The sequence below is a fragment of the Cnephaeus nilssonii genome (assembly GCF_951640355.1).
Source record: "Cnephaeus nilssonii genome assembly, chromosome: 7".
NCBI lineage: Eukaryota > Metazoa > Chordata > Mammalia > Chiroptera > Vespertilionidae > Cnephaeus > Cnephaeus nilssonii.
Window position 1 is genome coordinate 70,102,292 of NC_137078.1, and position 26,014 is coordinate 70,128,305.

At 43.0% G+C, this 26,014-nt stretch overlaps 3 protein-coding genes across 3 annotated transcripts in view; all 3 read right to left on the reverse strand.

Annotated features, from left to right (window-relative positions):
* RAB3B (RAB3B, member RAS oncogene family) overlaps positions 1 to 833 on the reverse strand; it is a 70,550-nt gene extending 69,717 nt beyond the window's left edge. The window contains exon 1 of the mRNA XM_079776643.1: positions 686 to 833. The gene's annotated coding sequence lies outside the window, so the exon portion shown is untranslated. The remainder of the gene's footprint in view (positions 1 to 685) is intronic.
* A 4,914-nt stretch (positions 834 to 5,747) lies between these two features.
* Positions 5,748 to 26,014, reverse strand: TXNDC12 (thioredoxin domain containing 12). The gene is made up of 7 exons (XM_079777620.1): positions 25,769 to 26,014; positions 17,103 to 17,163; positions 9,975 to 10,027; positions 9,120 to 9,193; positions 8,078 to 8,147; positions 7,270 to 7,353; positions 5,748 to 6,567 (listed from the first exon to the last, which is right to left on the reverse strand). Exons 1-7 carry the CDS (start codon positions 25,863 to 25,865, stop codon positions 6,488 to 6,490), a joined length of 519 nt encoding a protein of 172 aa, XP_079633746.1. The 5' UTR covers positions 25,866 to 26,014; the 3' UTR covers positions 5,748 to 6,487.
* On the reverse strand, positions 10,061 to 15,100 carry KTI12 (KTI12 chromatin associated homolog). The gene has a single exon (XM_079777619.1). The coding sequence runs from the start codon at positions 15,056 to 15,058 to the stop codon at positions 13,994 to 13,996; it is 1,065 nt and encodes a 354-aa protein (XP_079633745.1). The 5' UTR covers positions 15,059 to 15,100; the 3' UTR covers positions 10,061 to 13,993.

Genomic DNA, 26,014 nt, shown 5'->3' on the forward strand with positions numbered 1-26,014 from the left:
AGCCCAACCTTCGCCCCGGCTCAGGTTACCCGCCTCGCCTGTATCCAGCTGGGCAGGCTCCGCAGCTCCCCGCTCCCCATACTCAAATCCCCGGTCCCCCACCAGCAACCCTGCCCTGCCCAGAGCCCCCTACCTCCTCACCTCTCTCCTCTCCAGCTCCAAACGGCCCCCGCCGGCCAGTCCCCTCCCCTGAGCTGGGCACCTCCACGCCTCCCCTAGCCCTCGCTCCTCTCAATGCTCCGGCTTCAGGACCCCCCCCCTTCACCGCCCCTCTGCCGCCTGGTACCCTCTGCTCGAACTGCCCCCCCCCCCCCCAGCTCTCTCTGCTCACATCTCCCCGCCCCCAACGCCCTCCGTTTTCCCCTCACTGCGCTCCAGCGGCCGTTCACCATTTCCCCTAGCCCCTGCACCCCCCTTTCTTGCCCCCGCACTCCTGCTGCACCCCCGCCCCCCGCCGCCCTCGGGGCTCCCCTTGCGGCCCTCACGGTCGGTCCGGGTAGACCCTCTCTCAGCGCCCCCTCCTCAGGCTACGCGCCCCTTCACTGCGGCGGTGCCCCTTTCTTAGGGCCTCCCCACCCCCTTCTCCTCCGTGTCCCCTCCGCTGCCCCGAGCTGCTTCTCCGCGCCCCACGCCAAGGAGCGGTCCCTGGTCCTCCCGGGCGGGGCGCCGGGGCCGCGCCCCTTACCTGGGACTCCGGGTGCGGGAGAGCAGTTTGCTCCCCAAAAGCTCAGCGGGACGGCCCACCCGGCAGCAGGCAGCGGAAGGTGCAGCGGGTTCGCGGAGCAGGGCGGAGCAGGTCCGAGCGGGTCTGGTCAGGTCCCCACCACCCGGACTTGGGGCTGAGGCTCCGGCTACAGCGACGGCCCCGTCCAGGCCCCACCCCCGCCCCGCCCAGGGGCGGGGTTCGTGTTAGCCCCGCCCCATCCCTGTTGCCCACAGGTGTCCAACGTATCTTGGGGGCCCTGAGCTCCCTAATATCAGAGTGACTATCGTGATTTATCTTTTTTAATGCTTTTTAATTTATTGATTAGAGAGAGGGAGAGGGAGGATGAGAGAAACACCGATTTGTTGTTCCACTTATTTATGCATTCATTGGTTGCTTCTTGTATGTGTAGGGAGATGCTCTAACCAACTGAGTGACCAGGCCAGAGCTCGATGTGATTTATCTTAATCCTCACGCCTCGTTCCGCAGACGAAACTTTCTAGGTGATCAGAGAGCTTTGATGATAAAGTAGATGATGATGGGTACCGAGATTTGCCATTTCCAAAGCACTTTCCTGTCCATCACATCACTTCATCCTCACAAAAGCCTAGGGAGAGACGCAGAATCCGAACTGCTAACTACAAGAGGAAACTAAGCCAGATACCTTGGCATTGTCCTCTACCCTATGCCCTACATCCCATCAGTCTGGTAATAATACCTCCTTAACGTATCTGCCTATCCCTTCCCTTTCTCTCCGACTCCACTGCTCTCTCTCTCTCTGGTTCAGGCCTCCTAGCTTCTTGCCTGGACTAGTGCAACAGCTTCTTAATGGGTTTCCCTGCTTCCACTCTGCAATCCATCCTCTACACCAGCAGTCTGAATGATCATTCCAAACGTCACCATATTGCCATCAACCTTGTTAAACAAAGCACAAAAACAACGACAACAAAAAGCTTCCAGGGGCTCCCCATGACCAGCAGCAGCCTAGAGTGAGAAAGGTGTTCTTGCCTGGTCATCAGGAAGTCCCAACTCCACTAGAGAAGGCGGGTATATGAGGTAATTGGCACCGTATCCTCCCACCCTGACCTGGACTTCAAGTCTTCCTGAAGTCACGGAAGCGAGCTGCCAGCTTTGGTTTAGAATCATTGTCCTTTCCCACGCTCTTCCCCAACTCAAATCTTAGAGGTCTGAGTCAGATACCAGAACCATTTCCCCCTCAGGTTCCCTTATGACCCTATCTACAATTTGTCTCTCCAATTTGGGGAACCACCCAATTGAAAGCCCCTCTGATCGACTTCTCCGTCAGACTCATTCTTATACTGTTCTGAGCTTCTCCCCCCAACTTCCACTCACCTTCCCACTGTCCATCTCCTGGCAGCCCTTTCTACTGTGCCCTCTAGAATCCTGTCCCTTTGTCAACAAATTTTCCTACACCCTCTCCTTCCTCAGAGAGTAGTCAGATTGCTTTTTTGCCTTTATCGAAGTTTGACCTTCCTCCAGGACTCCTCTTGTAGCCCTCTGCCAGAAGGCTTCTCACCTTTCCACTCCCCTCACATCATAGGACCAGCGGGCAGGGGCAGCACTGCCACTTCCATGCTTGTACAAAAGTTCCTTCTCCTTTGCTCTCCAGCCATACCACCTTCTACCCCTCCTCATCACTGACCCCCAATGGCTTCTTATGCACTGACGATTTCAGCCCCTGGCTCCTGGTCATCCTCAGTAGCCCCTGTCCTGCCAATCCTCCTGGTGACTTCAGAAGCCACGTGGCTTCCTGATCCCTCAGTCCTTGGTCTCCTCTTCACATCACCTTGGCCACTGGCTCCCATGGTCACACTCTGATCTCTGTAATCACCCAGAACTAGTGTCTCTGTGATCTTAAAATCAAATATCTTACGCTGCCTGGTCCCTCACTCCCTTTCTCCCACAAAACCCTAGTTTCCTCATTTCAAAATGGGTGTGATGATAATGATTATTCATTCTTCACAGGCATAATGAGCCAACATATAAAACCATCCTTTTACAGTTGCAAAACAATATGAGAACAGATGGTGTTGCGTTTATGTAGCCTCGGGTCTTCTGATTACTTTCTCCTTCTCCTTCCCCTGAAAGGCCATCTAGTGAAATGGATAGAGCACAGACTTGCAACCAGACAGATTTGGTTCCACCACTTGCTTGCTGTGTGATCTTATGTAAATTACCTACTTTTTCTGACACAGGCACCTCATTCTCATTTGTAGAAATATGAGTAGCAATAGTGAGAGCTAGCTCCCAGTGTCATTCACAATGAAGATCAAGTAAGAAAATGAGATAGCGACTGGCAAGCACTTGACAAAGTGCCAGGGACATAGTAAGCACTCAGTAAATCAGAAACACTATCATTATTATAACAGAAAAAGTGCTATTTCTAACCACAACTCCCTTCTAAGGATAGACCCTAACGCACAGAAGGTTCTTTGTCCTACTTAGGGCCTTGAGTAGTGTGAATTTGTAAGTGTGGGAAGAGAAGGCAGGGACACTAAATTGCTCTGTGTTAAAAAAAAAAAAAAAGGACAATTTCGAATTCACTCAGCAAAATGGGAAGAAGAGGTAATAAAAAGAGCCTTCACAATGGGAGATGGACTGGAGTTTCCATTATACAGGGGACAGGGAGACCAAAGAGAAGGCTGATTCAGTGACTTCAAGAGATCATGAGCCCTAGCTGGTTTGGCTCAGTAAATAGAGCATCGGCCTGCAGACCAAAGGGTCCCGGGTTCGATTCCGGTCAAGGGTATGTACCTTGGTTGCAGGCTCTTGGTTGCAGGCTCCTCCTGACCCAGGCCCTGGTCAGGGCTTGTGCAGGAGGCCACCAATCGATGTGTTTCTCTCTGTCTTTCCCTCTCTTTTCCACTCTCCCTAAAAATCCTCGAGTGAGGATTAACAACAACAACAAAAGAAATCATGAGATCTGAGCTGGGAAATGCAGTGGGGCATTAAAGAATGAAAAGGACAAGATTTGGTGACTGGTTGGCTCTACATTAGGGAGAAAAGAAATTGAGGCAACTAGGAGAGCACTGACTTGGGTGGTACCATTCCCTATGAAAAAGGGGACAGAAGACAGCCCTGGGGGTCCAGAAGAAGGTTACAAGAAGTCTTCTTGTCTATTTAGCTTTCTCATAGGGCTGGCTAAGGGAAGCCAATAAGTCACGCACACACACCCACCCCCTAAACCTTTTGCAAAGGTTTAGTCTCATACTCCCCCTTGTGCTCTAAATAGGAACTGCATCCTCTCAGAACTGACCAGTAGCCATAGTGCTGAAATCAGCCCAAGTATAGGGGTTGAAAGAAAGGAAACTAACATCCCACGGTATTTATACAGCACGTTGTTCATCCATTCATCCATTGACACACACTTGAGTTGCTTCCACCTTGGCTTTTGTGGAAAAATGCTTCTATAAACATGGGTGTGCAAATATCTACTTGAGTTTGTGCATTCAATTCTTTGGGATATATACTCTGAAGTGGAATTAGTGGTCATATGGTAATTATTTAACTTCTTGAGGAATCCTGGAAAATGAAGATCTTGATATCAATTCACTGGGTATCAATTTCTGTGCTCAGGTATCTCTTGTAAAGATTTATGTTCTTCGGCTTGAAAACTCTGTTCTGAATTACACCTTGAAATATAAAGAAGGTAACAAAGTGTGGTGGGAAAAGCATGAGTTTGGAGTGAGACAGGGGTGGTTAGAATCCAGCATTTAGTCTAGATACTGAGGGCAAGACACTCCTATCTCTAAAATTTCCTTTTCCATAAAATGAGGCTAATATTAACTATCCCACAGGACCACTGATGGAATATAAAGAGAACAGATGAAAAGAACCTACCACAGAGTGGGACAATTCACTTAAAAGTACATTGTTTTGGGACCTTGGAGCACAGAACAGAGGAATAACCCCCTGGCCTAGAGGAGCATGGCTGGCTGGTGACAGCCACAGATGTACAAATAAGTCACTACAGTATATGGTGAGGAGCCAAGATAGATGTATTGGGGGAGGGACATTTTATCCTCATGAGAAAGGTCAAGACAGACTCTGGAAGAAGTGGCGCAGAATGTGAAGGATGAATAAAAAGAAAAGTGTTTTAGCCCGGTCAGCGTGGCTCAGTGGTTGAGTGTCAACCTATGAACCAAGAGGTCATGGTTCAATTCTGGTCAGGGCACATGTCTGGGTTACAGGCTTGATCCCCGGTGTGGGGTGTGCAGGAGGCAGCTGATCAATGATTCTCATCATTGATGTTTCTATCTCTCTCTCCCTCTCCCTTCCTCTCTAAAATCAATAAAAATAGTTGTTGTTTTTTTAAAAGAAAAGATGTTTTAGGCAATGGAAGCTAGCCAAGCAAAGACACAAGAGCATAAGAGAACATGTTGTGAATAGAACTTGAAACAATTTGGTGTCACAACATAAAAATGTGAAGTCATGAATGGGAATAGATGAGGTTAAAGAAGTAGGCAGCTGCTTAAAGGCCAAGGTGAAGATCTTGACTTTATCTTGGTTTTATCATGCTTTAAATACTTCTGTACAATGGAGATTATAATGTACCTTTCTCACAGGGCTATTAGGACTAAAGGCAAATGAAATGGAATAACAGAGCACTCAGAAGGGTGCCTGGCACATAATGAGGCCCAAGTGTTTCCTAATATTAATACTATTGTCTTGAAGGTGAAGGAAAAGGCTTTAAGCAGGGGAGTGACATTGTCACATTTGCATTTTGGAAAGCAGGGAGGATGGATTGTAGGAGAGAATACTGGTAGTAGACAAATTAAGAGGCTGTCACAAGAAATAGTCGAAGAAACAGAAAAAGTCTGCCGTGCACCAAAACAGCAATAATGAGGATGGAGTGAATTCAGCTGTTTAAAAAGTAGACGTGATGAGCTCTGATGCCCATTTGAATGTAGAAGGTATGAGAGCAGGAGAGTCCTAAATTAGGCCCTCAAGATTAGTTTTCTTTCTGATCTCCAACCCTCCCTCCATTCTCCAGTAACAAAAAGGCCATCACAACATACTTCTTCTTAAAGTTTTATTAAAGCTTAATAGTACAATTAATATTTTTTTTAACCCCAGTACAAAAATACAGTTGACAACTTGACAAAAATGGCTCTGCCTAGGGCTTAAAGGTTTGAGTTTCTCCAACCGTAACAGGGAAAGCATGCTTCCAGCTGGAGCTGAGTCTAAGCACACAGCCATTCCTGCACACGCATGCGTGCAAACAGGGAAACCCAAGCAGGAGAAGAGGAAGGAAGTTGTAGGGATTCAGGAGGAAGGCCAAGATTATTCCCAGGAGGGGAAAAAGAGAAGAATCAGGCTGGTCTCCTCGGTGGGGTCAGAATTACTGATTTACATTTATGGTTTATTGTTTGGAACGATAAGCAATTTCTGCAATTTCAACGTTGTAGAAAAGATGCTCCTGGTCTCCCTTCACCAGCAAGGTCAGTAGAGTGGAAGGAAATGGAAAAAGATTCAAACACTTAAGTGCAAGGAGTAAACCTCCAAATGGCTCAAGTTTTGTGTCAAAAGATATTATCCTTTACATTCAATGACAAGTAGGTCAGAGGGGCAGGAGAAGGAAGTCGGCCACATGCTGCTGGATCCACAAACATGGAGACCAGCTTCTATTAGCAGAACTCTTCCACAGTGAGAGAGCTCCTTCCCACACAGGCAGGAGGAGCAAGGTTTCCTGATTGGTTTAGTTGTTCTGAGTGATTCCTCAGTATTCCCTCCCGGCTGCTCTCCTTCCGGAACACATTCATGTTACAACTCATCTTCAAGGTGCTTCACTCTGTAGGCATCACCCGTCAGCCTTTCCTGAGCTTCCTTCATCCCCTGAATAACTGTGAAATAAAGGTTGGGGGGGAGGGAGGAGAATACGAAGTAGATCTTTAATATCTACCATCTGACAACCAATATAGATTTTTATGTTTTAGGAGAAATATGACAGTAGCATGGGATCTGGACACAAGATTTAGTTCTGGATTTTAGCCCTGGGAAGTCATTTTACCTCTTTGAATTTGTTTCGTCGTCTATAAAACGTGGTAATGCTACTTACTTTGCATAGGATTATTGCAAAAATTAAATGAGCACGGATAATAAAAGTGCTTTATAAAGCTGAAGTGCCACAAAAATATTAGTAGTTACTTCAGCTTACCCTCCAGGATTAGAGCTGAACCCATCACAGACTGCACATGTTTGCTTGACACTAGGAATAGAAAACACCCTCCTACCATCCCCATTATATCTTTTAGATGAAGGTTTCATTTATTTCATTTCCTGTCAAGGTTACAAGTGACTACCTCTGTGAGCCTCAGTTCTTCAGTTTCATGTGGGTCAGTTAGCTCCCAACTAGACTGTTAGTAGTTAGGGAAGGAGCTCAGTCTTATCTTTCCCCTATATTCTACACAGGACCTAGCCAAAAGCTAGTCAGGCAGGAGATGCTCAGCTAACATGTTGAACTGAGTTTCCCATCACGGACCTCCCATATGGTTCATCCTAGTTAAATCCAGCAGCAACCTTCCCTCCTTTCAACATAACCATACCTTGCTCAGCATTGGTGTAGAAATATTTGTAGCTGGGGTTCCCGTTCTCATTGATAATTTCAGGACGCACCTTGCCACTGGGATCTGTTGTAGACAAAATGGCACAGGGGTTGCAATTACAAGACAGGTACTTCAAACATTATATGGTACACTAGGCCTTCTGGAAAATGAGACCTGCCCATCTTTGCAGCCCATTATCTCACCGCCCTAATCCCTGTGTTTTATGTTGCAATCACAATGAACTCTTCGCAGTTTCCTGACTACAACACCTCCCCCCTATTTCTTGGCATGTGCTGTTCCCTCTTCTTGACATGTTCCTTTTCTGTTTGATGATGATGGGATCCTATATTTTTACCTGTATTCCCCATAGAATCTAACAGAATGCTGAATAAAGGTTACACAGTCACTAAGTATTTTTTTATAAAATTGTTCGTGGAAAGACATTTGTCTGGTTCCATTTGGCAATGGAACTCCTGCTATTCTATGGTGTCAAGGGTAAGAATTGTGGCTTATCTGTGTCCCTGTAGTGCCTCACATAGTTCTTGACTTAGAGCTGATACACAAACAATTGTTGACTGAATAAATGGATGATCAATACTCTGTTCTTGCTCACAAAAGCAGTTAGTTAATGGGAAAAACTTCAGACTTGAAGTTCTGGCACTCAGAACTCTCCCCCCTCTCTCCTGAAACTGCTTTTTGTTGCTTGTTTTTAGCCATCCCAGTATAGTTTCACTAGGTAGAGTCAGTGCTGAGTCATGTCTCTCTCCTTCCACATCTTGGATCCCCAGATTAAGATCTTTCACCTTACCCAGGAAAAGAATTCGTGGAATATAACCCCCATCAGGGCTGAAATCTTTATCCTTGGGCTCCTCTTCATCCTATGAATTAAAAACCTTAAGTCAGATCATGTTCCCTCTCTCCTCAAATCCTTTCAGTGGCTTCTCCCCTCACTCAGGGTAAAACCCCCAAGTCATTGCAGTGGCATAAGAGGCCCTACATGAACTGCCACCTGGGCACTTCTCTAACTCCACGTCCTACCCCTTTTTAGGCTATTTCAAGCACGCTAACCTGTTTGCAGTTGCTGTCATTAAACAAGCCAGGCATGCTCGTAACACAGGCTTTTGTATTTGGTTTTACCCTACGCCTGGACACACTTCCCTCATTATCCTTATGGCTCACTCCCTCTTCTGCTTCAAATCTTTGCTCAAATGTCACCTTCTTTGATAACCATGTTTGCAAACTATCCCCTCCACCCTTCAATTTTAGCCATAGCATTTACCACCATCTGATATTTGTCTGTCTCCCTGTATTCAAGCCCCCATAGGTAATTTCAACGAGGGCAAAAAAATTCTGCTTTGTTCTTCACCGATTCCCCACTGACTTGGCACAACATTAACTGTTACTGTGTTCGGAAAATTTCCAGTACTGTGTTTAAGTAAACATTATTTTATAGAATGTACATTCAAGCTGTACATTCAAGCCCAGACAGACTTGGCTTTCAACTGAATCACATTTTGCAGGAACTCACAGCCTGCATGTGTGACTATCCCTTTAGATCAGCTACTATACAAAGATGTAAAAACATGTCATAATCATGGACTAAGAATGAAGGGACCTTAAAATTCAGTCATCTCATCCAATCCTATCTAGCCTACTTCCTCCCACAAGTGGAGGCTGGACGGTTTTCTACCATGTCTGACACAAGACTTAAGTGTTAAAGGTCAAGAGAAAAATGCATACATATAAGCAGCTAGCTCTGCTGAATAAGATTTTATACTACTAATAATGGCAATTCTAAAAGAGTGAAGACTTGAAATTAAAACAGAAAGGAGAAACTCTGGAAGTCTTACCTCAAGATTTACCATAATAAAATTATGGGCAAGTTCTGAAATTTCTGTAGATTCAGCAAATTTGGGCTTCAGAGCTGGGGGAAGGGGGGGAAGATTTTGGAATAGAAGAAAACATCATTGTTATATCCAAACTCTAATTTGCTGAGCTGATTCATATAACTAACCCTTAAATCAGGACACCTGAATTCTGGTTCTGCTTCTGCCACTTACTTGCATGACTATGTGACCGTGAGTGATGGACGTCACTCCTTTAAAGCTTTTACCTCTTTTATAAAATATAGATAATGGTATATATATGAAAACATTATTACTATTTGCTTTTTTACACATTTCAATAACTTCTACTAGAGAAGTAATAGACAGCAGACTAACAATACCACTAATGTATTTATGTTACACTAATTACTTACACTAATTTTATACTCTGTTTCCAATTAGGATTTTATACATATAGCATAAGAAACAAAAGAAAAAAGTCTGACTTGGAAGTGGCAGGGTAGTATAGCAGAAAAAAATACATGCTACCAAGTAAAGTAATCTTGGGTTCTAATTTGGTCCTCAAGTCCTCCAGAAAGATTTTCCTAACCTTCTCATGTCTCTCTGTACATTTCAGCTCCCGCTAACATTTGCTGTCCATATGACTACTGTGGCACTTAATCTCATACTCTACTTAATTGCCTTACCCTTCAACCCCCTGCAAATATAACTGCAAATTTCTTGGGAGCAGGGAATCTATGTCATGTATTCCTTTGGTATCCTTTAAAGTAATCAGCAGTCACTGGGTTAAAGTCACTGCTCCTATTTTTAAATGCTAGTATTTCAGAACACATCTGAGGTTTGATCATTTGCACTTACCTTTGCAAGCTCCACACCAGGATTTATGGATAATCACCATCAGGGGCAATCCACTTAAAAACGAAACAAAGAAATTATAATCTAGCAATTCCACTTCTTGATATCTATCCTAATAAAAATGACCAATTTATGAAGACAAAGATTAATGCACATTCATGTAGTATGATTCCAACTGGGAAAATTTTAAGACAACCTATTCAATAACAGATTATTATAACAAAATTACTGGTAAATTCTGACATTGCCGTAAATTCTGTAAATTTGGACTTTAAAGCTAGGGAGAAAGATTGTAGAAAACATCAGATTTAAATTGTTAAGGTGATATAACTATTAAAAATATTAATAAAAATTTTCATTGGTATAATTTTAAAGTAAAAACTAGAATATAAAATTATTAGCTGTAGTTTGGTTTTAATTATACAAATATGTACAGAAGAGCAAGCCCAAAGGGAATGTAACAAAACATAACAGCAGTTATTCCTGAATAATGGGATTATAGATTTTACTATACTTCTATTTTTCTACAATTAAATGTAATTTTTTTAAATTATATTTCTTTATTGATTTCAGAGAGGAAGGGAGAAGAAGAGAGTGATAGAAACATCAATGATGAGAGAGAATCATTGATGGGCTGCCTCCTGCACACCCCCCACTGGGGATCAAGCCCGCAACCCAGGCATGTGCCCTCGGCTGGAATCGAACCTGGGTCCCTTCGGTCCGCAGGCTGACGCTCTATCCACTGAGCCAAGCCGGCTAGGGCTAAATGTAATTTTTATAATCAAGGAGGAAAAAAGTTTTTTCTTTTTTGTAAATAACGAGTGACATAATCCACCTGAACCAGTCTTGGCCAGACGAAGCTCTCCAAGTTCTCAAGGTTTAAATGACAACTTGCAGGAGGGTCCTAGGTAAGCAGTCATCATCCAACCACCATATCAATACATCATCATACACTGTGTAACACTGTATTTACTACACTGATTTATCATATTTACCAATCTCCCCCACCATTCTTGGATCCTTGAGGAACTCTTAGCTGTTTCTATATCCCCTACATCTGGCATATAAAATCATATTGATAGCAAACACGTATGTAGCATTTACTATGTACTGGGCGCTATTCTAAATACACATAAACTAATTAATTTAGTAAGTGCCATATGAATTATCAGCTCCTCATCAGAGGCCTACTACAAATTTGGGATAGATTTCTGCCTCTAATACTTGTAAAAACTTATAAAACAAATGAGTAGGGCAAGCTTAGGTGACAAGTGGGATCCAGGTAACTATAATAATAGGCAAAATGTAATAAACTTTTATTATGAAACATGGTGCTATGTGCTTTATATGCATTATCTCATTTAAATCCTTACAATAATCCTTAGAGATATTATTAACTAGAGTGGTGCACAAATTTGTGCACAGGTGGGGTCCTCAGCCTGGCCAGCAATCGGGGTCAATTGAGGCCATCTCGCCCAGTCCCAATTGGGGCCATGGGGGCCAGCCAGCCAGGGAGAGACCATGGGAGGGCTCCAGGGCGTATCTGGCCCGTCTCGACCAGTCCTGATGGGCTGGACCCCAGGAGCAAGCTAACCTACTGGTGGGAGCGTCTGCCCCCTGGTGGTCAGTGTGCGTCATAGTGACTGGTTGAGCGGTCAACTGATTGGTCAGACACTTAGCATATTAGGATTTTATATATATAAATGGTTTCAGAATAGTAATGAGAAAACTGAGACTCCAAAGAGATTAAATATTTGGCCACATAAAATCTAGATTCTGCAACTTACTAATTGATAAATCTGACTCCAAAACTAACGTTCTTTCTGACCAGTATAGTCTACTTCAATTTAGAATGGCAATCCAGAATTCACTAAAAAAGGAATTAAAGATTTCTTAGTCCAAACCTCCATTTGCAGCAGGAATCCTCACTCATATATCAGAAGCAAAGATGGTACAGATTGCCTGATGAGCAAGAAATAAATTACCAACCATGGCAACCTATTTTTTTTTTTTTTTTAACAAATCCCTGCACTTACAGAAAAACCTGTTTTGCTCTCTTTTCTCCCAAGCAAACTGCTGCTCAGCGTTCTGAGGCAGAGGTCAGCAAATTACAATCAGCAGACCTAATCAAGCCCACTGCCTACTTCTGTAGAGCTCTGAGATACAAATGTTTTTTACATTTTTAAATGGTTGAAACAAGTCTAAAGAACAGTACCTTGTGATATGTTAAAATTAAACATAACTCACATTTCAGTGTACATGATTTTACTAAAACACATTGACACTCTTTTTTTTTCTTTCAATACTCACCCAAGGACTTATTGATTTTTAAAATTTTTTTTAAATTTTTTTTTTTAGAGAGGGAGAAAGAGAAACATCGATTGGCTGCCTCTCATACATGCCCCAACCAGGGTTGAACCTACAACCTAGGCATGTGCCAACTGAGCCACACTGATCAGGGCTCACTTTTAGACTTACTATCACTGCTTTTGTGGTACAGTGGCAAAGCTGATAACTGCAACAGAGAGGCTGTGGTCCACAAAGCCTAAAATATTTACTATTTGGCCCTTTGCTGACCCTTGTTCTAAAGTGACAGTTCACATATTAATCCCTCTGAAGCCTTTGCAAAACCACCTTCTCTCAACAGCTAGTTAGTTCTTTCCTCCTCTGGACTCCTAAAGCATTCTATGACCACCCTCTAACCACCAGCCCCTTATGTCCTGTAATCATCTGTTTGCTTGTCTGTATTTCTCAACAAACTATTAACCTCTCAAGGGCAAATATTACCCAATTCATCTCTGAAAATCACAAGCACTGGTAAGATAGGTACCTATCGTTTGTTTAATAAATAACCAATGGAAGAATGAAAGAAAAACTTAAAGCAACATTTGCCTTGAAACAGAGTGAAGCACAAATTACAGAAGTGACAATCCCTCTAGATTAGAACAAAATATCTCATCTTACTACGCACTATTGAAGTACTATTTCAAAGGCACAGCAGAAATATATAGGGGTTGGCAAAAGTAGGTTTACAGTTGTTTGTATGGAAAATAATACAATAATTAATAAATAATATAAGAATAAACTTTCAGTACTCACAACTGTAAACCTACTTTTTTAAAAAATATATATTTTATTGAGTTTTTACAGAGAGGAAGGGAGAGGAATAGAGTTAGAAACATTGATGGGAGAGAAACATCAATCAGCCGCCTCCTGCACACCTCCCAACTGGGGATGTGCCCGCAACCAAGGCACATGCCCTTGACCGGAATGGAACCTGGGACCTTTCAGTCTGCAGGCCGATGCTCTATCCACTGAGCCAAACCAGTTAGGGCAACTGTAAACCTACTTTTGCCCACCCCTGTATGTCTATCTAAAATGTTACATTAATTATATGAAGAACATTAAGTTACATTAAGTGAAAGAGATTCCAGCCGACTCTCTTCTTCTGAAAGGTTTTATTAAATGAAATAATCCAGTGGCTATGCCTTTTGCTTCCACTAGAACCAAAGCTTCCCAAGGACAGAAACCAGTGGATTTATCTGTGGCCCCAGATCCCAGGAGAGACTAGCAAAAAGCTTAGGTACAGCACTAAAAAAACTATTTGTGGTATGAAACAAGGGCCAGTGCAGATGCAGAACTGTGCCATCTTAAGTTTCTGTTCACAATTGTTTTAAAACAATTCATCCATCCAGTCTGCTTTCCCACAGTTCAGCTGGGGGAAATCAATGCAGTGTGATATCCCAAGTAGATCCCAATCTAAGCAAGCCCTGTCCATCTGAGCTCTGTCCTCCGGAGAAATTTGCCAAGATCCTTCAAGCTAGTTCCCCAGTTTTTCTAGTCTCAGAGTATGCTCTTAACTCAGGACCTGGCACAGGGGCATTTTGAAAAGTGTGAGTCAGTCACAACGGCTCTAGTAACACATCAGTGTGCTCTGCAGACCTTCAGATTTTTCTTCTCAGAGAAATACAGAGCAGTAGAGGTTAGACAAGGAGCCATGGCCTTTCCCCAAACACCTCTGGTTAGAGCAGGCTCTGGTTCAGATACTGCAGGAACATGTTGGCCAGTTGGGGCAGGTTCTCATTATTGGGATGGGTTTTGGTGTAGGAAATAAACTGGCGTCGGAGGCGACTCAGTTCTGCCATGGACAAAGGCCGGGTAAACTGAAGGTGTTCCGTGGTCCCAGGAAGCTTAAGCAAGTCTCCGGGGACTGCGCTCTTCTGCGCTTCCATCAGTCCCGCCAACACCTGGCTGGTGACCTGATCCAGCTGGTGCAGAAAGCTGCCAGAGGCAAGGGGCTGGGACTGGGTAGACTGATGGGGCGGAGGAGCACGGTTCTCAAAAAGGGCGGCCCGGATCTCTGCGAGGGGCAACGGCTCCTCTAAGCCCACCAAGGTGAACAGGGGTCTATCCCAGCGGTTCCGAGAGTCGGGAGCCTCGAAGCGCAGCATTAGGGCCTCCAGAAGTTCGGGAGGGTAAAAGGCACTGGACACATGGTTTGCAGCTTTCTCGAAATCAGGGATCACGACAGCTGGAAGATCTGGCGTCCAGGTTTCCTTCGGCTCCAGTTCCTTAAGGAGGTGTGCCTGGGTTCCCCCATTTACTACCGAGTCCACCTCTTGCGCTTCCCTAAGGACGCGGGTGCCCGCCGCCAGAGGTCTCCCTCCCTCTTCAGCTCGCGGCCGCCAACTCACACTGACGTTCCGGCTCTGCTTCTCCTCCGCAGCCGCCACCCGAGGTCCCCCGCTCGGACTGCCTGGCCGTACGCAGTAGACCAGGCAGAGCGGGGTGCGCGCCGCCCGCGCCAGGCAGTAGAGCTCATAGCGGAAGCCCTTAATGTAGTTAATGGAGTCAAGGATGACCACATCGTGACGGCTCAGGCGCCGCTCCACCGCAGCGCGCAGGGCCCCCCGCAGCGCCTTCTCACGGGCCGAGTCGCCGTACACTGTCGGGTCCTCCGCCCCCAGCACCGCCGCGTCGTCCACCACGTACACCGCATGGCCCTCGGCCGCCAGCGCCCCGCGGAGCTCCTCTGCGCGTCGGCTCCGGCCGCAGTACGGCAGCCCGCAAAACACTGCCAGCGGCATCCTCCCAGGGCGCGGCCATGTGCAACCCGGCGAGTCAACTTCCTGGTTGCCGGCGTCAAAGACGCAAACCGGAAGTGCAAACTGAACTTCCGGCATGCCTTGACTCTTATAGGACCTCTTGTTGCTATGGAAACGAGAGTCCCAGCCAACTAGACCCAGGTCCTCTTCTCTCAGAAAGGAGATAGAGACTAGAATGGCATCATTTATTTATGGCAAATGTTATAGGCCTCCTGGGAATGTTATCTCCCTGTGGCCAAAGACTTTGCCCATTCATTTCTAATGGGGCCTTTATGAACATTAAATATTGCAAAAAACAATCAGGACTATATTTAATATATAGAAGACAATTCACAAACGCTAGTTCCCCTTCATTCCTTACACCCAGTGACTCTCAATAACTGTTTATTCAATAGCCATTTCAATCACTCAACATCTCCGTGTTTGGGGATTCAGAGATGAACATAAAACAGTTCCCCTATAGGAAATCAAGGGTCTGAATTGGAAGTTAGGCACCTACAAGCAGAATAATATATACTACTAGAGGCCTGATGCACGAAATTTGTGCAAGAGTAGGCCTTCCTTCCCCCAGCTGCCGGCACCGGCTTCCCTCCGGCTGCCAGCAGGCACCCGGACCCCGGGCTTCATCTGGAAGGTCATCCAGGAGGTCATACGGAAGGATGTCCAGAAGGACATCTGGTCTAATTAGCATATTACGCTTTTATTATTATAGATAATGTAGGGTGGATATAGGTTGGGTTGTAACAGTACAGGGGGGAAAAAACACAAACTGCCCAGAAAAATCACTGAAGACTTTATCTAAAAATAGTCATTTGATTTAGAACTTGAAAGACTAATAGGAATTTTTCTCCTGGGTAAAGTTGCCATATAAAATATAGGATGCCTAGTTAAATTTGAATTTCAGATAAACAAAAAAAAAGTTTGGTTTTTTAAAAAAATATTTTTTAATTGATTTTAGATAGAGGAAGGGAGTGAGATAAAGAGAGAGAAACATCGATGAGGGAGATCCCCCAATAGGGATTGAGCCTGCAACCCAGGCATGTGCCCTGACCAGGAATCAAACCAAAGCATGATTTCCTGGTTCATGAGTTGACACTCAACCACTGAGACACACTGGCCGAGCCAAAAAAATTTTTTTTAATATAAGTATGTCTCAAACATTACATGGGGCATATTTAAAATTATTGTTTACCCAAAATTAAAATTTAACTGAGCATCCTTTATTTTTATTTGCTAAATCTGGCAACCCTACTCTAATTCAGAAGGTATGAGACTCAGAACCATGAAGCTGTAGGGTCTGTTCTAGCAAAAGCAAGCACTATAGTTTGTGAGTGTTTCTGTGCAAGTATATGTGTATAAGGTAGGTGCACATAAGTATATGCGGTCTTTGTATTTCTCCAAAACATTTAAGTCTTGGCTCTGCCACTTACTAGCCATGTAAACTATTGTCAAGTTATCTAACCATTCTGTATCTCAATTTCCTCTCCTGCATAATAGTTCTTACTTCACAGGCTGAACCAACCTTAGAGGTTCTGAGGATTAAATAAATTAATGCATATGAAGCACTTCCCTTCCCTGCTCTGCCTTTTCTCTCCCTTGTATCAGTTGTCTGTGCATAGACTTGGAATTTTAGACTACTCAACTTGAGAGTAGTAGACAGTATGGTTTACTAGTTCAGTGCAGGCTCTGAAGTCAGAATGCCTGCATCTGAACCTTGGCTTCACCACTTATTAGCTGTGTGATTTTTGGCAAGTTACTTAATTGCTCTATGCCTTAGTTTTCTTATCTTCAAAATGAAGGTAACAACAGTACCCACCTCAAAAGAGTTATTATGAGAATTAAATAAGTAAATTCACATAATTCAATGTCTGGTGCATAGTAAGCACTTAATAGATGTTAGATAGTATTAGCGTTGTTGTTATCATGCAAGTATTCAGTTTTTGCTCTGCTTTGGCATAACCTTCACATACTAAAATATCCAAAAAGTGTTTTACCACCCTAAATAATCTAATATCATATCTTATACCTGGCAGCTGCTTCTCTCTTCCCATCTTCTAGTGTCCTCCAATGAATGTGATCTCCAAAACCTAGAAGAAAAGAGTCTTATAAACATTCACACATGAATCAAGAGCAAAGATCCAAGAAAGAAGTGTGGCATGGTCACCCATAAAAAAGGCTTTCCTCTGTCAAGAGCATGGTGTTCAAGTCCCACTTCCACCACTCTCTGGGTTTTTTGGACCATGGACTGTCCCATACCTCAAGCTTCACTTTTCAGACCTGTAAAATGGAGATAACATTGCCTACTCATAGTTTCTAAGGAAAATAAATAATGTCTGTAAAATGCTTTGTAATCTAACACAGACTATGCAAATCCTATATAATAAAAGGATAATATGCAAATTAACCATCACTCCATCACAAATATGGTGGTGCCCAGTCCTCTCAGCCCCATTGGAGTCCCCCAGTCCTGGGGGAGGGGGGCCGGCCGTTGAGAGTGGGCAGCGTGAGCGGCCAGGTGGAATGCTTGCTTCGTCGCCGTGGCAACGAAGCAAGTGTTCCACCCCGGCCATGGAGGGCCTCTGGGCCACAGAGAGCCTCTGGGCAGCGGGCGCGGAGCGGCCAGGCCCCGCAGAGAGCTACTGGTGCGCGGATTCGTGCACAGGGCTACTAGTAATACTATAAGAATGAATGAGAATTTTCCACAGAGTAAACATAAAGCAGGTCATAACAAATCATTACTAGCTGAAGACAATTCAGCAATATTGCTTTTGAGTCTAAAGAGATGGATGTCGACCCCAATCCCTATTAAATGCATGAATTTTGTGAATAAAATAAGCTCTCCAAGTCCCAATGTCTTCATCTGTAAAATCAAGATAATATACCTACCTCCAAGTGTGGGTGTAAGGATTAAATGAGATAATATTTTTAAAGCTTTTCTTGTCTTAATTCCCCACACTTCATCCAGAGTGATATTTTAAAATCACATCTCTGGCAGGTAAAAACTTTTCAGAGGCTTTCCAAGCCCTAAAAAGAAAGGACAAACTCTTGCAGCAGGACTTACAAAGCCTTTCAGAATATGGCACTTGCTCACCTCTCCAGGCTCACTTTCCACACTTTTCCTAAAATCTTACACACAAAGCTTCTTTCAATTCCTTAAATGCAGCATGCACTTTCCCCCCTCCACTTTCATAATCACTGCTCCTTCTGCCTTTCCTTCCACCTTCACCTCCCATTCATTCTTCAGCTATAAACCTAGAGATCATTTCTTCTAGTAAATCTTCCTTGATTCCCATGACAGCACTTCCCAGGCTGAATTGTAAATGTTGGATGTGGTCCCCATTACCCCAGAGAGAATTCCCTAAGAGTTGGGAACATAACTGTCTTATTCCCTCCTGTTTCCCTAGCTCTTAGCTCTACACCTGGCCAAGTTAAGGGCTCCATAAAGTATTTATTGAGTAAATGACTCTTATTTCAGCCATAACATAAATTACTCAATTTTATATCTGGAAAATGTTAGTGATCATAATAATGCTAGCTGCTATTTATTGACCACCTTCTATATTCTTGGCATATCACACGTGTTACCTCATTTAAATTTGGCAATAATTTACAATAATCCTCTTTTACTTGAGCTCTCTATACTTGTCTTCTCATCATTCAAATAGGTATACGTGATCAGTAAATGGCAGCTTTTGTTATTCTTTACAGTTGAGACTTCTGAGGCTCAGACAAGTTACATAACCTGTACCAGGTCACAGAGCTGGTAAATGGTCAAGTTGGGATTTAAACGTCAATTTTATGACTTTTCAATTCCTATACTATCTCCCATGCCTTTCTTTCCTAGAAATAAATTCAAATTTCCATCAGTGTTTACACAGAGAAATAAATAGCTCATTCTGATTAGCACATGGGGGCAAAATCCAAACTAACCATCATCTCTTTTCATTCCCAACAGCATGGGCTGCTGGCCAAGAGAAAATGTGTCACTTGCCTAGGGCCCAAAGTCTAATCCTGAAGAGTGAACAATTAAGTAAGAGTACAATTGGGAGGATGCTCAGAAGAACTGGAAGGTACTTAATGTGATCCCCATCATTCTACTTGTCAACACCTAAACTCAGGCAACTTAATCCTGCTTTGGCAGGATGCCCAACTAGACAACTCTGTCTCCCCTCTCCTCCCTCCCTCCCTTTCACTCTCTCTAAAAACCAATGGAAAAAAATATCCTGGGGTAAGGATTAAGAAGAAAAAAAATAATTTGAATTTGTATATGTTCATTTTGATATGCTTACTAGACAACCAATTAGAGATGCTGAATGAACAACTGAATATCTGAACCTGAAATTCAAAGGGGTTATGAGCAAATGGATGTAATTTAAAGCCTGAGACTGAATAAGATCCCACGGGAGTGAGTATAGATGGAGAGGAAGTCCAAGAGCCCTGGAGCCCTCCCAGGTTAGGGGAGATAAAGAATAACTAGTCAAGGCCTTACGAAGGAACTGCCAGCGAGATCGGCAGAAAACCAGCAGTGCGTGGAGTCCTACAATGTACGTGTTTCCAAGATGCTTCAAGAAGGAAAGGTGATCAACTGACTCCAATATTCCTGTTAAATCAGAAATGACCACTGGATTTAGCAACTGAAGAACAATGCTGACTGGCAAGACCAGCTTCAATAGAGGAGTGAAGATGACAGCATAATTAGAGCAAATCAAGATAGCCCAAAGGAAGAATTCTAGAACTAGGACACACAACACTTTCAAATAATTTTGCTGAAGGGGGAAAAGGGCAATTGCTAAAGGGAGCTATGAGTTGAGAAAGGGTTTTAACCCTTTGCACTCGCTTGCTTTTTCTCGATTCCTTTATTCTACTCGGGATTTAATTTTTTAAATACTCCAGATTTTACAAAGCGCAGCAGTAGAATAAAAAACTGGAGTTTCTTTTCATACAAACTTATTTATTTGGATTTTTTTATATTTCAAATTATTGATACATTCAAAGAGTAATTTTAATCTCGACATCCGAGTGCAAAAGGTTAACTCAGTGGAGAGGGAAATACAGGATGTTGAAAGCTGATAGAAATTATATAATAATGGAAGAAAAGCTGATGATACAAGATGAGAAGGGAGAGTAAAAAAACATCGTGAGCCCTAGCCAGTTTGGCTCAATGGATAGAACGCCGGCCTGTGACTGAAGGGTCCCGGGTTCGATTCTGGTCAAGGGCACATGCCTGGGTTGCGGGCTCGATCCCCAGTGTGGGGCGTGCAGCCGATCAATGATTCTCTCTCATCACTGATGTCTCTATCTCTCTCCCTCTCCCTTCCTCTCTGAAATCAATAAAAAATATATATATATTTAATATTAGTAGGTTAAAGGACATTGAATTTATTACTCAAGTAGAGGGATTAGCCTTTGCTAGGAGCACAGTTTATCCAACAAAGATATGAAAGGAAGAATTTATGAACACTGGTGCTAGAAGGTAGGTAAATGTACTGGTGACAGTTTTTTGAAAGGTCTCTTAATTCCTTCTGTCTTCTATTATATAGAAAGCATGGTCACCAGCTGAGAGCAAGGATTGTGGAAGAAGTCTGGAGGTTTGAAGAGATAAGGAAATATGAAATAGTCCCCTAGGAGAGAAGAACCAGAGAAAAAGGATAAGTAAAGGGCATGTTTCAGGAAGGAAGGGATTCCAGAAGAAAGCTTAGATACAAGGAACAGTGAGCAAATAAATTGGTAAACACGTAGATAATTCTAAGTATTATCTGTAGAAAAATTTGTAATGCTCAACTTGTAGAGTTTTTAAAAAAAGACAGAACTAAAGTGCAAGACAACAACTACTTATAAAGAGGAAATGACTGAAGTTAAAATGTTCTTAATAACATCAAGATATTAATGTTAGATTTTGTTAAGTATGCAAGTAAAATTTCACTGAGAGAAAAGAACTAGAGCGCCAACTTCCAAACTAATAAAGGAGATAAGACAAAATAAGAACAAGCAAATACTCAACCTCTAAAGAAAGGGCACAAATGGAGAGAAAAAAAAAGCATAGAAAAAAAACAGAAGCAATGGAAACTGGATGAGAGAAATATGACCATCTCTAATCACCACAAACATCATAATCAACACAAAATTTGCCAGTTGGAGTTAAAAGACAGTAATGGTCAGATTTTTGTTTTTGTAAAAAGAACATGAAACTATGATGTTTACAAGAGCACCTAAAAAAGGACTTATAAAAGTAAAAAATAAAATGATTGAAACATATATACCAAGCAAATGTTAGCCAAAAGAAAGTCAGGGAAGCTAGATTAAAATCAGGTAAAATAAAATTTCTCCATAAACGTGGGCTACTCAGGAGCTAGCTGACAAAACTTAGTCACAGGAGTTATTACTAAGAAAGTCCCTCGGGCAGCACGGTTCAATAGAGTTTTCTGCACTGATGGGAATGTCCTATATCTGCACTGTTAAATGTAGTAACCACAAGCCACAGGTGGCTGGTGAGTACTTGAAAGGTAGCTGAGAAGCTAAATTTTTAATTGTATTGAATTTTAATTAATTTAAAATTTAAGAGTGACACGTGGCTAGTGCTACTGTATTGGACAGCACAAACTTAAGAGATTACTCCAATCCTCTCATACTACAAGGGCCCAGAAAAGGGCAGAGCCTACCCAAAACCACAGAGGAAGCCACAACCAGAATTTAGGTCTCTTGATTCCTAATTAACATTCTTTTCTGGTACCCCCAACAGTTCCTTAGCCACCTTATTGCATTATTCCTAAGAGTAAATCTAGAAGTGTAATTTGAAATAGTTCACTACATGTACAAAATTTCTTTTAAAAATCATAGTAAAAAGTAACTGGATTTTTTAAATAATAGGAATAATCACCATCATTACTTTTTGATTTCTTACTTATGTCATAATTACAATAACATAATGATATGATAACAGTTTCAATGACTAACATTCATATGGCATTTATTACATGCCAGGCACCGTTTTGCATGCTTTTACCTGTACTGACATTTAATCCTCACAATAAACTTATGAGGTAGAAACTCTAATATTCCCATTTTACAAATATGGAAGCTGAAATTAAATAGCTTGCTAAAGGTTACACTGCAGTGCTGGGATTAGAACCTATGTAGGTGGTTGAGTTCCCAAGTCTAGAGTTTAACCACGCACAAGACTTTACTGCCTCCTTAGCAAAAATTAAATGAATAAATGAAGGAGTGTAGCTTCACCAAAGCAGAATGTAAACATTGCCTTCAGATCTAGAAAACCTAAGTTTTTTGTTTCCCTTCAAAAATAACTTGAAAGGGTACAGTATTTACCTTGTTACTAAAATCACCTACTCCCCGGCACCACCCACACACACCCATGCCAACGTGGAACATTTGAAGAGAGTCCAGTTTCCTAAAGTGTCACCTGCACAGCCACTTAATTTATGCCAGTTATCTGCAAAGTGAGCTGAAAGCTCCCATGTCAGCAAATCCTTCCCTAAAAACATTAATATTAAAAAAAAGGAAGAAAAATAAAGGAAAGTGACCATTCCTAGACACAGTATTTACATCAGACTTCCTAAGCTCTTCATCCTAAAATTGTTTCCATGAGTGTAAACGAAAGACATCAGAAAAGTATTATTCACCCCCTCCCAGCTGACAAAAGGTCAAGTGTCAGAGCTGGCAGCCACGCTTCTAAAATAGAGAACATTGTACCTGAGAGGTAGAATAACACAGTGACCAAAAAAAAAGGTCTGTCTGCGGTCAAACAGAGCTGGATTGGAATCCTAGTTCACCCACTTACTGTGTGCATACATGCAAAATATGCCTAAGAAAAATATCTATTCCATAGGATTGTTGTGAATGTGAACAGGAAACAATGTGGAATGTAGACACTCCCCATGTGTCAGTCTCTAATTTTTATTCCAAAGACTTGACAATCATTTTTCTGTTTCAGGAGAGGACATAAACTGCCCCCCACTAACAACTTTCTCATTTCTCCTTTAAAGTCTTCAGAGGAGTTTCTGCACTCAGAGGCAGGAGTGTATGTGCTTGTGAGGAGCACTGGCTCTGGGTTTGTAGCCCAGCTAGCCCACTCACTGGCTGTGTGACTCCTGTGCCCCACTTGAGGTTCTTTATCTGTGAAATGGGGATGACAATGTTATCCATCTCAGAAGGTTACTATGAGGATTAAACCAGCCAATATATGAAAAATGCACAGAACAGTGCCTGAATATAGCAATGTACAGTAAATGTTAGTTGTTACACTTCTCCCCATAGGTAATATAGTTCAAATTTTTAGCACATGGAGAATAAGAAAAGTATTTTAGAACTCTAGAATGTTAGGTCTGGAAGAACTCTTAGGAATCATTTCTAGTTCAACTCTCTTATTTAATAAATGGTCTGCAGGGAAGACCACAGCCGGCTATATGGTCTGACCAGGATTAAAACCAGGCCTTGCCCGGCCGGAGTGGTTCAATGGTTGAGCATCAACCCAAGAACCAAGAGGTCACCAGTTCAATTTCTGGTCAGGGCACATGCCTGGGTTATGGGCTCAATAGCGGGTACACAGGAGGCAGACAGTCGATGTTTCTCTCTCTCCCTCTACCTTTAAAAATCAATAAAAGTGTATTTAAAACACACACACACACACACACACACACACACACACACACACAAAACCCCAAGCCTCCTGATTCCTATTCAGTGCTCATACCATACCACTGTATTTCCTCTTCTTAATGAAAACAGTAGAGTCATGCAGTTTCTCCTGTCTGCAAACCACCAGGCCACTTTCTGGAAAGAGCCAGAGCTATTTATACAATGTCATGTAATCGCCTGCTTACTTGTCTTGATTAGTCTTCAGACTTCTTCCCATTCTTACAAGGTGAACTCAACATTCCCCCTTGCAGCAAGAGTGGGGAGGTTAATGTCCCTCCCCGCTGAACAGGCCCAGACAGAGTATAGCCGAAGCTATGCTATGTGACCTGTAAAGCTAGATGATAAAAATGCTATGCATTTCCACCTTGTTCTTTTGAGGCACTCACTCTTGAAATCCAGCTGTCTTACTGTGAGGAGGCCCACACTAGCCCATGAAGAAACCAACTCAGCTGAGGCCCCCGACATCACAGAACAGAGAAACACACCTTCCCCACTGTGTCTTCTTTGAATTCCTGACCCACAGAATTGTGAACATAATAAAATGATTTCTTTACACCACTAAATTTTTGAGCGGTTTGTTATACAGCAATGATAACTAGAATAACCACAAGAGCTTCATGTCTAACAAGGAATAAAAATACTGAATACATGACTCTAAGGGATTGCCTACACCTAACATAGTAACTAGAACAGAGTAAATTACCTGCTGATGTCTCCGGTAGTTATTATTATGCCCACTTTTGCAGATGAGAAACTAAGCTTTGAGAAGTTGAGCAACTTGCCCTAGGCCTCTTAGCTCGTTAGAGGCAGAATAAATTGAAACTCAGATCAAACCCACACTCCTAACACTACCCTTCTGTCTCCCTTGGTACTTACAATTTCACACTAAATATACTGTTTTAAAATGGGGTTGTCAGCATTTAAAACATTCTGGCCCAGAATTCTCCATGTAGTTTCATCACTGAGATGGAAACCCACATATCACCTCAGAGAAGCATTCCCTGATCTTCCTAGTTCAGGTAATATCCGTTCTCTCATCCTTTCCAGCATCTCCATCCCAATTTCATTTTATTTCCAGTACTTATCCCTAGCTGAAACTGTCTTATTAACAGCAGTGTCCAAGACAGTGCCTGGAATATGGTAAGTGATCAAAAATTATTTACTGAATTAAGGAGGAACTGTATTCAGGCACACTGAATGTCCACCCAATCTCATCACACACCGATAAATGAACAAATAAGGGAGGATAAGAGAAAATCAAATTTCAAACAGCAGAACTGCAGCAGAGTCTTTCCATACAATAAGATCAGTACAAAAAAAATGGAATGGGAGGGGAATCAATGCTACCACTCACCCACTGAGAAAAGCATAAACCCTGAGTTCGAATGAAGATGTAAGAAATGGGATGGAGTAGGGAGATCACGTCTTCTATTCTCTATTCATAACTACTGTCTTCTCACCCCTCACAAACAATTCAGTTTCTTCAGACACACTAACTGAACCACAGGAGGACACCTGTTGGTGGCCCCTCTAACTTCAGACCTTCTTCCCTCTTTTAGCCTTTCCTTTAGTCACCACTTCCTGGAATGGAGGTATGGTTCCCCCCAGGGCAAGGAGGCAGTAAACCTTACTCCTGAGGAAGAGGTAAGTTGGGGAATCTTCAGACCAAGGGCAAGGCTCTCTCTGCAGATGCATGTCCAAAAAAGGCCCTATTTCTCCTAGCAGTCAAGTTGACTGTTCCTGAGGACCTACCAAGTGCTAAGCACTGTGCTGGGCTCTTAAACATGCTTCTTCTCTCATTTAAGGGCCATTCCTTACCCCAACCCAAGAACAACGTCCCATCACATCATTCCCTAGACCCGCTACTCCCTACCCCAAGAAATCTTCTTCAAACTCCCAAGAGCGGTTGGCTAGGATAAAGAAAGAATCTGGCGTGACTTAAGAGATAGAATGGGAGGGGGACTGTGTTAAGAGGAGAAGAGAGTTATACTGGGCTGGGACCCAGGATAAGTAAAGATTAAGATAAGAATGCGGTCTGACCCTTTCCAAGCCCAGTATGTCCATCAGAAGAGGTGACCAGGAGCAGGAGACTGAAGCCCAGCAAACAGGTGGCCCCGAGACGAGGCCGCAGCTCCATGGTGGTCAGTGTGCGGGGTCACCGGGCAGCGCAGACGCAGAGCCGTAGTCCTATAGCAGAAGGTCCGCGCCCTTCCCCAAATGCGGCTCAACCCAACCCCTCGAGTTCCCAGATTTTTTTTTTCCCCTTAACTCTGAAGGAAGTGATGT

Bases quoted from the DNA above. Each gene is read 5' to 3' on its own strand.
- KTI12 (XM_079777619.1), bottom strand. From the start codon at position 15,058: ATGCCGCTGGCAGTGTTTTGCGGGCTGCCGTACTGCGGCCGGAGCCGA.
- TXNDC12 (XM_079777620.1), bottom strand. From the start codon at position 25,865: ATGGAGCTGCGGCCTCGTCTCGGGGCCACCTGTTTGCTGGGCTTCAGT. The intron at 17,164-25,768 runs GTCAGACCGCAT...CTTTTCTTCTAG, and splicing joins ACATACTGGGCTTGGAAAGG to GTTTTGGAGATCACATTCAT. The intron at 10,028-17,102 runs GTATAAGATATG...TTCGTTTTTAAG, and splicing joins AAGAGAGAAGCAGCTGCCAG to TGGATTGCCCCTGATGGTGA.